This window comes from Cyclopterus lumpus, chromosome 14, assembly GCF_009769545.1.
Source record: "Cyclopterus lumpus isolate fCycLum1 chromosome 14, fCycLum1.pri, whole genome shotgun sequence".
Lineage (NCBI taxonomy): Eukaryota > Metazoa > Chordata > Actinopteri > Perciformes > Cyclopteridae > Cyclopterus > Cyclopterus lumpus.
This window is the reverse complement of record NC_046979.1, coordinates 5,914,682-5,928,809: the sequence shown is the minus strand read 5'-3', so window position 1 is coordinate 5,928,809 and position 14,128 is coordinate 5,914,682. Positions and strand designations below refer to the sequence as shown.

Sequence of the window (14,128 nt, the reverse complement as noted above, 5' to 3'; positions counted from 1 at the left end):
GCAAAAAGACGCCGACCCCACCTGTCGGTTCGCACATTCGTATTGAAGATGGTGACGATCGGCGTTACTGTTTTATTTTGGGTCGTTTAAATCAACGGATGTCCGCGGCCAAATTCCAGTTGTCGAATATTTCTAAAAGCATCAAAAGGCGACTCAAGTCGTTCAGAGATGAGTTATCAGACTCCTCACAATACTGGCATTACAATGTCAAAGACCAATTATACACTGGACTATTGCAATTTCTTCACAATAAAACAAAAGTTTTTCCCGATTCATGTATCTTGCTCACTTGAGACACAATTTCGACCAGTTTATATACTCCTTCTTATTGGAGCAGATGAACACAAGGAGTAAGTAAAACACAATAGTACACTCACTGGTGTTGTGGTCGACATAGTACGGTCCGACGGCGGGGTCGTACGCCTCCTCCCATCCGACCGGCAGCTCATCCCCGATGCAGTCGGCGAACGTCAGAGGTTTCGTCTGCCTGGAGAAAGAAAAAAAAAAACAGAGTCGGAAAACGGATTCAGAAACCCAATGAATAAAAAAACTCTCCACCGCGACCGACAAACGTCACAGACCTCCTCAGTCCGCGAGACTGACATAACATCTCAATCAAAAATCAAGAAAATGTTGCAATACACTGCTTTCTGTGCTCAGTCCTTAATAGAGTGAGACAGAACATGACAAGACACAATTAAAGTGTTTTTTTTTTGTTTTTTTTAGGGATTGTGGGTAACTTCAGGATTTTGCAGATGAAAGGGCCCAGATTTTAATCTTGCCGAGACGTTCACGAGTCTCGAGCCTTTGACGTCGAGTCCGAGTCAAGTCTGCACGCCGTCTTGTCTGCTCAGAACACGGCAAAAAAAAAAAAAAAAGCCTTTGTATAAACTGTAAAGGGTGGAGGGATATGGAAATTAAACTCGTACAGTTGTCATGAGGGGGAAAACGATCCCAAAAGGGGACCAGGTTGTTTATTTCTGCGGTAAACATAATTATTTCTGTTGTAATTGTAATTATTTCGGCTGCAAACATGTTGATTTCGGCTTGTAAACATTTCTATTTCGTCTGTAAACGCGTTTATTTCGGCTGTAAACACGGAGACTCGCTTTCTCGATATATTTTATGTATTTCTAAATGCTTTCAAACTATGTGCGGTATCATGGCTCATCTATTAGCCGACGCCACCGGCCTCGATTGAACTGCGTGAGGCTGAAGTACGACTCGAGTCCAAGATGCAGGACCCCGCAGGATTTAAGAATCCGCAGGTTTGTCTGTTGATTAAGTTCTGACGTAAACTGTCGTGAACTGTTTGTGTGCCGGTTAGTGCGACAACTGTTTTCAACTGACGGCTGCATAACAAACAAATAGAACCTTACCTACCTCTAACTTTACGTATGGCTTAAAAAAAAAAAAGTGTCCAAACTGGTACAAGTATGTGTGTGTGTGCCTGCACCGCTACACAACACAAACTAATGTGAACTCTTCTAAAACACCCCTCTACGCTTTCTAACGTGTGTGTGTGTGTGTGTGTGAGAAACAATAGGAACTAATTGTACAATAAACTAAGCGTCCCAACTTTCCACTCCAAATAAAAAAAACAACAACTAGAAGCTATAAAAATGGGCCAAACAGGAAAAGTTAAACGGTGTGTAATGCGAAGCGTCACGTGATAATAAGGAGCACGTTAAGCCAGCTTGTAATAACACACACACACACACACACACACACACTGACAGTTGCTGTTGACACAAAAGCACTTCTCAAACAACGGCCAATTAGTGACAATTCAAATGATTGCGTCATGATGAAGGGAATAACATTCGCTGTAAAATTACAGTGCTTCTCTTCGCTGTCCGTGGAAGTTGAGCAACTTTTTTTTCTCACAGACCACTTCACAGTGACACTAGTTTCCCACGTTTTACTAAACCGTTGATGGATTACGCAGAACAATTATTGATCCATTAACAGGATATTATAATAGTAATAATCAATGCTATTCGTTACAAATCACTGCTATATCTGCACAAAATGGCACCGAACCATGAGGGTGAATGAGCACACTGAATTCCAGCTGGGGGCTGAATCCTCAAAAAAAACAACTAAAGACACCCCGAAAGTCATCAGGGCGGCAACACGGCCGCTAAATTATGTATTAATGCGCACGCACATTCTGGACAGATGTCCCCGACTCAGGAATGTATCAAAGCCTGCAAGAATCTGACTTTCAGTTCATTCAAATTTAAAAATGTGTAGTTTTCGGAAATCGTTCTACAAGCTGGAACAATAGAAGAAAAAAAAAAAGATCAACCGTCAACAATTTTGACAATTAAACAATCGTGTCAGACATTTATTTAAAGGAACAATGGCAAACGAAGACTTGCTGGTTTTTCGACTGTCGGTTTGGAAAAACGGCGATTATTTGGAAATAAGCTTTCGGGGAACATGTGATGCGACGCCATTTTTTTTTTTTTTTTTTAATCCGTTTATTTTGAAAATAATTCTTAGCTGCAGCCCTAGCTCAAAGACACCCATGAATTGATAAATATAGTATGGAGCACCCAGAACATTATGCTACAGATAATATAGAGTCTGGATAAGTCTGAAAATAAAATGACCAAACTAAAGGATCCGGGCTCAATAAAAAAAAAAGAAGCAGCTTCAGGGGGATGAAGGGAGAGGCAGGGAGAGTGTGTGTGAGTGGAGGGGGTGGGGAGTTTCACCGAGTCCTCTATTCACCTCCAAGGGGGGTGGGTGGTGGTGGTGGTGGGGGGGTCTCACTAGCCGGTCACAATAGGAGGAAACCGGCCCGTGGCATTCCACAAGCAGGGCTGACGCATCGCCTGGAGGTTTCTGGGGCAACCCTCGGCCTCACAGCGGCCGGGACGCTAAAAACTCAACGGTACAATTCTCTGTGAATCGAGTGAGATTTCTTTGTGTGTACATCCCGCCTGAATGTTGTTCAAGCCTCTAAGGCGACGACAGCATTGGAGGGAACGTGCGATACAACTTTAGAAAGTTATCATTGGATAGTGTCCTTTAGTCCCACATAAAGATAAGACTTCAGAAGACGGTTTTTAAGCTCCATTCACAAAGATACTATTCAAAAGAAAATATCAAATACGGATGGATATAGAGATGATAATGGCAGGGAATTCCTGCCACGGTATCTGTAAATAAAATATTAAGATGATAAAAAATTGATGGGACGTTCTCAGATTGAGACAGAGTGGCATTCCCCTCCCACTGGTCTAAAATAAATAAAAAAGTGAAAGCATGCCTATCCTCAGTGACAACCAGTAACAAACAAGTGACACACACACACACACACACAAAATGAGAAGCACCTCTCATTGATTTCACGATGGCCTACGACAACCAGCAGAAGGAAAAGCTCTTCCCTTTGGCGTTTCTGTGTGTCTGTGTGTGTGTGTGCGTGTGCGTGTGCGTGTGCGTGTGCGTGTGTGTGTGTGTGTGTGTGTGTGAGTGAGTGTGTTTTTTCCTGACTGCAGACACAAGCAAACGAGAGAGAGAGAGAGAGAGAAACTGAACTGGGTCCTTTTTCAGCTGATGAATAATAAAAAGGGGCCCGGAGAGAGACCCCCTCAGCGCCGCTCTAAATTTAGCTCAGGGAGACGGGGCAAGGCTTCGGCCGAACCGCTGATCCCAGAAAAAAAAAAAAAAAAAAAAGGGCTGACTGGCTGGGTATCCTCATCCCATTATTTCAAATCCTATCCTCTAAAATCGGAGAGAGACAACCAGCAGAAGGAAAAGCTCTTCCCTTTGGCGTTTCTGTGTGTGTGTGTGTGTGTGTGTGTGTGTGTGTGTGTGTGTGGGGGGGGGGGGGGGCTGTCAGTCATTCAATAGCCACGTGTGGAGCTTCCCCCGTGCTTCACTGCTGTAGTGGTCTCACGATTTACAATTATATTTTAAAAAAGTGACGTCACCCAGGTGCTCCCACCAACCCCAGAACAGTCAAGATAGGAATATAAGCGAGTTATGTTCTTGGCTTTGTGAATAGTTAACTTTTTATTTTACTATGTAAAGACAACGAGAAGAAATCCAATCCAGTGAACACACACAAAAACAAATATAGTTTGATCTAAACTGAACTAAATGAAGGTTTCATGGCCCTCAAAAGCATCTGGTGTTGTGCCGACGGTCAATTATTATCTCTGCACATCTAGTTGTTGTCGGGGTTTTTTTTATAACCGCAAATTGGAAGTTTGACCTCCTGCTCATGTCCAGTGTGGGTAACTCTGCGTTATGTAACTGCTAAACCTCCCAATTATTGCAAAGTATGGGTTTCAGCGGAGAGTGTCACATGATGGTCTGCATGTTTTTTAAGGAGCTTATCTGGAAAACACTGAGTTCTTGGGATGTTTTGGCATCAAAGTGGTCCAGGAATTAATCTGCAGGATTTTCACACAGGTGCAATTTCAGCCTTTAAAACCCAATATCATCCAAAGCCAAGTCCACACACACACACACACACACACACACACACACACACACACACACACACACACACACACACACACACACACACACACACACACACACACACACACACACACACACACACACACACACACACACACACACACACACACACACACACACACACACACACACACACACACACACACACACACACACACACACACACACACACACACACACACACACACACACACACACACACACACACACACACACACACACACACACACACACACACACACACACACACACACACACACACACACACACACACACACACACACACACACACACACACACACACACACACACACACACACACACACACACACACACACACACACACACACACACACACACACACACACACACCCCCAGGTTTCACATACCAAGGTAAACAGCCGGGCCGGGCCCCGGCGCTCTAATGCAAACTGACAAAGCGTGCGACAAAGTGCAAACACACAGAGAGGCGGGCTGCATATCTGAACGGTGAGTCAGAGAAACCTTCATTCAGAGCAACGTGTAAATTCCTCAAGTCGAGTTATAAGGCTTCCAACTATGTTTCATAGGTTTCAAGGTCCAACAGTAACAAAATAAATGCACACACACACACACACACACACACACACACACACACACACACACACACACACACACACACACACACACACACACACACACACACACACACACACACACACACACACACACACACACACACACACACACACACACACACACACACACACACACACACACACACACACACACACACACACACACACACACACACACACACACACACACACACATATATTTCCTTCACCCTCATGGTGTAATCCATGATGCTTAGCAGACAAAAACATTCAAATAAAATGCATCATAAAGAAGAAGAAAAAATATTACAACAGAGATCTGCCTCAGTCTTTCCGCACATTACCCCTCCTCGTAAAAGTGACGGCGCGTTATCCGGATAACATTCCTTTCACACGACGGCATGCATTTAAATGCGTCACTGCGAGGGCGGATGGATGTTGTTGCGCTCTGAAGAGTACGCAACCTTAGCTGATGCCGTTCTTTTTCTTCTTTGTACATCCTGAGATTTTTGCTTTGCTCGTACGGTTGAGGCTCAGCAGAGAGTTTTAAGAGGACCGTGTGGCCACGTCTTCTTTGTTTATTACGTTTATTTATTTATTTTAATCGGGACAGTGTGGCTGTTAATTAGAAAAATGTGTTGTCTTCTTGTTTTGTCTTTTTTTAATCATCCGTCAGGAAGTGTTTGTTATATTATATAACGTATGTCTATGGCCCGATATCTATAGTCTTTATTTATTCAAATAAAGACTATAGATATCGGGCAGGACGAGTTGAAAAAAACACACACACACACACACACAGTGTCAAAATAAGGCTTGCTGTCCATCTTCATTCCTAAACTTCAGGTTTTCACATGACTGCCGCAGCGAATTCAAAGCCGACTGGTCCTTGAGCTTCTCTTATGTTTCTGTTTACTTTTGAGGACTCTGTTAACTTCTCCGTTTTCTCATCCGAGGATCATTTCAAATGTTGCCTCCTTGCAACCCCCTCGCGATGTAGGAATTCAAGCGTATTCCTCCACCTAAAGCACTCGCGCGACGTTTCTGACTAATAAATTGACTCATCAGCACTTGTGCAAAAGGTGTATGAATGGGCTATCTTGAAAACATGGATAGATTCTATTTTCTCCCGCAAGAACAAAAACAATTTTAAAAAAAGAAGAAGGGCTTTTGTGATGAGGAGCAGCATCAACGTCTGATTGCGCCGTCAGGTGGAAACACCTTCAGGTCTGTTTCACCAGTTATGATACAGTCGGTTATGCATTAAAGAAAGAGTACACTGGCCGGCCTCTGCTCGGGTCCTGATTAACAGTTTGCAGGGCTGCACTTTGACTCCGAGCACCTTGGCATGCGGTGAAAAGGATTTCAGATGAATCGGGCCTTTTGGTTGGCGGGTTTGCGCGCCGCTCGGTCCTTCACGTTGGGTTTCAGGAATGTGTGGGCGTTTTTTTTTTCAGGACTTTGTTCCGGGGGGGGGGTTCATGCTCTTTTTACCGCTGCCTCCAAGTGTCAGAGTGTAGAGCAAGAAGAAGAGTTTCACTAAAAAAAGAGGAGAGATTTTTACACCGCTTAGAGTGACGAATGTGTCTGTAAGTCAAAATGAATTGACCCTACCAATAAATGAGCGGGTGCAACACCATGTTGGGACGTGGCCCAACGTACTAAACCGCTTTTTATCCCGTCGCACGAGTGTCTTTATTCACTCCTCTTGTTGTTGTCCTAAAAAGTTAAAGTAAGTCTTCTTTAATTAGGAAACTGCTCCGCTATAAACGAGTTGGCCAAATGGGGATGTCGTTTTCTTTTTTTTTTTTTTTAGTTAGTCCATAAAAATAACTACTTGACAATGACCTGACCACCACCAGCAGCAAAAGCCTGAGGCAGCTAAAGATTTATGTTGTATTTAAAGAAAAGTCTTAGAACAACAACAAAAAAAAAGGTAGGTGCCTCACATGCCAGGTCCAGCTACTTTCACAGATTAGCTGTGTCACGGTACATGAACATTGGCATATGTCACGCAACATCAATGCAGACTATTGCAAGAAAATGACAACATTTATTTTTGGTCAATACTATATCAAAAAGGTACCGGTATGTACATTTTAAAGTAAAAAAAATGCATCACCGTGGTGGACTCCGACAGCAGAATTGAGAGTTACAAAACAAAATGATCGAGCTAAAACGATTAGTGTGCAACGTCTGCCCTGAAGGAGACCAGGATCTGAGATAGTCCAGCATGGAGAAGCAGGGTGGTACAAATATACTTATTTCTACATAAACACCCTTATCTTGTTACTTTAAAAGTTATTTTTCATTAGATAAAACACAAAAACGTGCACACCATGTGACCCGAATAGCCTAAAAAAAAGAAAGGAATAACCTTCTTTAACCTTCACAAACATCATCTACGGACGCTTAACCCTCAAAATGTTGTGGTGGCGATTCTTTTTTTAATTTATATTTAAGTCACAGATGGCAGATCCCGTTTAGGGGCTGGTATGGATTTATTTTTTACATACGTAGAGCGTACTTAGTTATCAGCCATGCGAAGGTAAGAGGAACATCGTGTGAGAACCGCAGCAGGGATTCGTGCGTTCCCATCGATTGGTTGACTGCGTGCAGCGTTGATGACTGAGGAACTGCAGCTCATTGCACAGTTGGTTCATTGTCCCTCTTGATAACAGAATTAACTTAAAACACAAGAATACAGAGACAAAGTAAAACCTGAAGCAATAAGTTAAAAAGTGTGCGTTCGCTCACACCAAACCGCCACACAGAAGAAGAGAAAAACAACCCCTAAGCTTCCAGAATTCCAGACATAAGCCATTAAAGGGATTTGGTGTCAAAGTCCAAGGGGTCTTAAAGGAACTGGTGAAGATGAAAATCTGCCCTTCCCTATACACTGTGTTTTTGTACAAGCGGGACTGTGTCATGTAGCGCCGCATGCTTAGCATTCTAAGCCTATTACACCGATGGATTTCTTCAAGAGAGATGAGAAACAGGTAACCCACACCTCCAGACCCGATTTCTGATTGCAGGAATGTAAGTGAAGTGGGGACAAAACACAATATACCGGACCGATGGCACCTGTCACATTTCAGAGGAATCTTAACCTCATTGCCACTGTCGTGGATTTATTTTCAGATGAAATAAATCACTTTTTCCAGTGCTAAAAGTAACTATTTGAGTGGGTTATTTATAAAAAACAAACAAAACGTTTGCTCATAACCTGAAAAAACACAAATGTTGATGACTGTGGCGTGAAACTGATGTCTCATTGTAAACACTATTACAATCCCTTCTTACCAACTTATTACTGTATGTTACACAATGCAGCATCTAACCAATTATCTCAGGCCTTTTTTTCCCCTTCTTTTCTATAAAGTATGAAAAGGATAGTGGGGATATTACCGGCCTAAACTCATCAAGCAGGTGGTTTTTATACTGAAGAACCTGTTATCGTGCAAGCAAAAGGATGGAACATGTAGAAAATGTCCAAATACCGTGAGATACATGATCTGTAGATGAATGTAACATTGGTTTTGCATTTCCAAACATTGACTCCTATTTTCATACACTTAACAGCCATTGGCTTCCATCATTTCACTACGCTGTTTGACCTTCTTGCCAGCCGTTGGCTTCCATTTGTGTCACTATAGTGTTAAGCCTGCCAGGCAGCCATCAGCTTCTACTCATTTTTCTACAGTGTTCTACCTTCAAAGCGACCATTGGCTTCCATTTATTTGTATTATGGCGTTCAACCTTCCACAATCCACTGTGAAGTTTGACTGACTGGGCAACCATTGACGAACATCCGATTCACTACGGCAAGAAAAAAACATTTAGTCCGTTTCATTTGTTGTCTAAGCTAAATTATATTTGCATTGTAACGTTGCCGTGTTCTTTCAACAAGTTACATTATCATTTTTAAGATATTCACCATGAATGTTGACTAAATTCAAGAGTTTTTTTTCTTTTTTTGGGTCTCTTGAGTTTATTCTAATTTCACACTGCAGTAAAATTAATGGAAACCAGCAGCTGGCTGGAAGGCCGGAAATCAAAAGCTCACGGTATGCTATGGTGACGTAGATGTGACGTGTAGTTAATTAGTCGGGTTATTAGCTTTAATGCGCCTCTATTTTCGCTGTGAAAACTAGTACAGGACAAAGAAATATTAAGCTGGCGGAGAAGCACACGCAAACCAAGGGGTAAAGTATAAGTCTAATCATGTACAGCATAACCACAATCAAAAATATCTCAACATCCCCAGTGAGTGTACGATCTGAGCTATTTCTGAAGGGTACGGTCTTGTGGGAGTTTTCCCCCGCGAATTCTCACATGTTCGGTCTCTAATGATCACTTGTGAGCGGAGCACACTGTGAGCAGGAACACCTTGTTTATTATCCCCCTCAGGATCCTCGCAGTGCGTTCGGTTCACACGCGGAGGATGTCGACTAGCTTCGAGGTTGAACTTTTTTCGAATTTAAAAATCAGAAAACGGTAGTTCTGAAAGAAAAGAAAAAAAGACATAATGTCTTCAGGAAAGTTTCCCTCTCGAGGTTCTCATTACGATTGCCTTCTCACTCGCACTGTAAGCCGTCTCCAGTCTTGGCTACCAGTCTCACACATCCAAATTATACCCAAAACAGCACCGTTTCTCATGCAAATGTCCTATCTGGAATTCTCCATTGAACATGGCTGCAGGAAGCCTCCGCTGTGTCCCGTTTTTTGTACAGTTAGTCGGGCAAAATAACACATTGGAAGACGTCACCTTGGCCCGGTGGTAAATTGTCAATTTTCCGAACAGTTTAGGACAAAACGCACAAAATAGGGAAGTCGCAGCCCTAATTGTAAGTATTAAGTCTCCGGCACAGTGATGTCAGTTGTCCAGCGTTGCAGGCAAACAGCACCTTCCGATTAGAGTCCATCCGGCGTGTTTTGTGGGTTGCTTGGTGGAAAAGGTTCGAGTCACCGTTAGAAACCTCAGTATTTATGTTGTGCTACTGTTTCAATGTCTTAGGTTTTATTACATTTTTCAAATAATCAATTAAAAAGTAAGCTCTTGTGCATTGTCAACACTAACAAATGCCAGTGTCATTGCACTTGACAGATCTTTGTCTCAAATCGACCATAAGTCTTGACATTTAGGCTTAAAATATCCCGTTTCGTTCCAACCAACAGTCCCAAACCACGAGGTGTTCAATTCACTGTAACATTATGCAGCACATTCTCTCAATTGAAAAGTTAGAACCATCAATTATTTGGCGTTTTTGGAATAGAATTGACCTAAAACAACTAATCTAAAATCAGAAGATTTTACATTTGATTATTTTCTCCGTCATTACTTCTTCTCATGCACACTGGTCGGCATAAAGGTGACCTGAAGATGACGTGTGATCGAGAGACTGAAATGACAATATTCCTTGAGAAGGATAACACGAATGGCACGAGAGAAATCCCCTGTAGATGAAGGTGTGATGTCGATAAAGACCAGACTTCACTGACCCCGAAGGGGGATGTTACAGCAGCACAAAGACGTGCCAATTAAATAAATTAAATAACTCATGGGAGAGACAACCTAAAAATAAAATAAAAAGATATAATTAAATCGCAATAGTTTGGTGACATTGTTTACGGCCCCATGTGTGTCCCACACAGCTTGACTCCGGGATGCGACAGGTCATCAGAGCTTAGAGGCGGTCGTGCTAGTTTCAGGGATAAACGAGCTAAACACGTGTGTCTGGTTTAATTTGTATTTATTTTTTTAAGTGTCTGACTCAGCAGCTCCATCTCCCAAACGGTCTGGGTGGTCAAGGGCAAACGCGTACTCTTCTTCCTACTTGGGGAAACTATTCAGAATTATTCTTGGAATAATTTTTTCTACTTTTCAAGCAAAAAGAAACCACACAAACGCTCACTGGTTTCCAGCTGCTCTGATGTGAGGTTTGGCCTCCAACATTTTGGAGGTTTTGGACTTCTGGTTTGGGACAAAACAAGTAATCTACCATCAAGAGTCTGAGGATTAAAGTTCTAGTTTCATCAGTATACATGACTCAGATGGAGATCCACCTATTTGTATTATTTTAAGATATTAAGCAGAGTAAGGTTCAATAACAGTCTTGAAGGAATTACGTCTTTTAAACATTCATTTGGCGTTTGATTCCCCCTTGTTCTCATGTAGTGTGCTAATTTAAATACACATGGGACCTGCTGCTCACTGCAATGAAGAACCGACAACAAGTGCAACAGTTCCCTGAGCAGGAAAAAAAAAAAAAAAAGTCCATCCATTTTTGGTAGGTGTGAATAATCAACAGTTCAAATGTAGCAAATATCTTAAAATAATTACATAAACATTCCACAAATAATATATTTGCATTTGCAATCTTAAGATTATGATTTTCATTGCTTTGCAGGTTTGTGAGGTGCATGTATGTGAACTTCCACTCTCTGAGGGGCAACATGTGTGGTTACTGACGAGCATCTGCAGAAGGTCAAAGGTCATCAATCTTTTCCAATAGTACCCTGCTATACAACATGTCTCTCTCTCTCTCTCTCTCTCGCACACACACACACACACATACACAAGCTCCTACCTGTCTCTGGGGTCGATCCAGCTGGTGCACTGGTTAATGTGGTCAACGTAATAGACTTTGCCATCAAAGTCTCTGGCTTCCTCCCAACCCTCAGGTAGTGGCAACTCCTTCCTTGGCATGTCAGGCGAGTCTCCATGTAATTAGCTCCTCTCTACTCAAAATCATAACGAAGGGAAACCATCGCTTTTCTCTATCATCATCATCATCATCTTCAGCACCACTACCACCATCCACAGTATCAGCAGCTACTCCCAAAATCCCTGGACTGATGGGGTTTGGATTAGGCCATAATAATAATCCATAATAATCCACAGATTAACAAGGAATCAAACCTCAAAGCGGGAACTGTTTTTTAAAAAAAACCTACAAAATAAACTCAGGAGATAAGATAGTGTCAAGTCATCAATATAAACACAACGGGGTTGCTATGCGACTTGTTTTGCAAAGTTGCGAGCGCACGTTGTGTGTTGCAAACTTTTTTTTAAAATTCTAATATTTTGTTTAATCGAGTGCAAAAACTCTTAAATCTGCCTGGAAACAACTTGTTCTTCTTCTTTTTGTTTTAAGTAAACTAACTACAATTATCCACGGTCCACAGAACACGGACCGCTGCTGGTCCGCTTGCTGCTGCTGTTCGTGTCTCAACGTAAACAGAAAAGCAGCCTCACGTCCATAAACCTTTCGAAAAAAAAGAGAGAGCACTGATGTGTCCAGAGCGGCGAGGATTCACAACGAGAGCCGTCCAAGTGGCTTTAAAAAAAAAAAAAATCCTCTAAAATCCCCAAACTGGACTGGGCTCTTCTTCTTGCCGACAGGCCACCATGTTTAGCAGCAGTAACCGATGCTAACCGCCAGCAGCGGGGGAACGAACAGTGTTGAACGCCGCGGGGAGAGAAGAAAGTCACAACTGTATCCCGCAGCCGTTAAACATTAAAAAAACAAATCCGGTGAATCCTACGAGAAAAACTTCTGTGTGATTCTGTTGAACGGTCCGCTCGACGGGAGGAGGAGCGGCGGCGGTAAAGTCTTTCCCCAGTCCCGGTGACTTCGGCCGGTCGACCGCTGTCAAGTCACCTAACGTAAGGTTCGCTGTCGCTTCCGGTTGGCATTTCAAAATAAAACGTCTGTTGACGAATGCAGCTGGCAACACTTCCGGTCACACTTTAAATGTCAGATTAAATACACAACGTTACCCAAATGGGCTCTTTGATTACATTGCGGCTGGTATTAACGAAATCGATCAAGCTGAGTTATCTTTCTCATTATTACTGCACCGTTGATTTAGTTTACTATGTGGTTTACTTTGTGTGAACTGAAATCAGTGTTCATCTTCAGTGACATGTTTAAGCTTATCGCAGTTGTCGTCTTTAATTATTTCTATGATATATTTTTATTGATTACTCTATTTGTTTATTGTATTTGTGTGTGGTTTCCTTGTGGTTGTGTTAGTTGTATAGTTGTATAGAGTTGGAGCTCTTGCTTTCCGTTTGATTATATATACTTTTTTATTTTCATATACAGTACATATTGTGTTTTATAGTCCCACTGGCCTTCACAGGTTTCTGTATTAACAAACATTCAAGTCTGCAGCGCCCTCTAGAGGTTAATATGTTGAACTGCCGAATTAACTGCTGAGCAATGAAGACTCACTGCATCTCAGTTACCTCTGCCTTGACTTTGATAAGAACGTAGAGGTGTAAAGCACAGGATTTTGCCTCCAACTAATCTGAGGTTTGCGTGCAGAAAACTACATCACTACTTCTGGAGAACGGGATGATCTTATATATATATATATATATATATATATATATATATATATATATATATATATATATATATATATATATATATATCGCTACCCCCACAGAACTAATATTTCAGAGGGAAAATTGTACATTTCCGATAACTTCACCCCAATTATTTTACATGCAAAAATCAACTTGATTTTAACTTGAATATGTATGTTGCATTGATCGCATGTGCCAATAAACACAAATGAAATATTTGGTCAAATGCCTGGAAAAGTTTGGAGTTATATGGCTAATAACCATTAAGGATAAACATCCAGAAATCTGTTTTATAAATCCTAATTGGGCTCTTTAACTTCGTCATAATCATCAGAACCTGATTCTTTCGTAAATATAATCCAATTATTGTCTGTACAGTGAAAACACAGGAACAGCTCGTTGTCAACATGACATCATGACTCCATGACTTAATGTAAGTGTAAACAAATAAAAGTGGAGGTGGGATAAAGTAAGGGGCCGTCTCAAAGGTGCAGGCAAAATGTCAGAGGGAGAATATTTTATGGGATGATGAAGTCATTCATTTGCAAGAAATAGTCTCAAATGTCCTCCATCTGAATGTCATTGTCCCCAAAGTAGTGCTCTTATGGTGAAGATGGTCTCTGGAGGAGGCGGATGTCCTGAAAGATGCATA

At 41.8% G+C, this 14,128-nt stretch overlaps 1 protein-coding gene across 1 annotated transcript in view; it reads right to left on the bottom strand.

Moving 5' to 3' along the window:
- Positions 1-12,763, bottom strand: part of wwc1 (WW and C2 domain containing 1) — a 37,144-nt gene extending 24,381 nt beyond the window's left edge. The window contains exons 1-2 of the mRNA XM_034549854.1: positions 11,690-12,763; positions 378-487 (exon numbers count right to left, since the gene is read on the bottom strand). Of these exons, the coding sequence (XP_034405745.1) occupies positions 378-487; positions 11,690-11,808 (229 nt within the window). The 5' untranslated portion in view covers positions 11,809-12,763. The remainder of the gene's footprint in view (positions 1-377; positions 488-11,689) is intronic.
- Between the last annotated feature and the right edge of the window lie 1,365 nt (positions 12,764-14,128).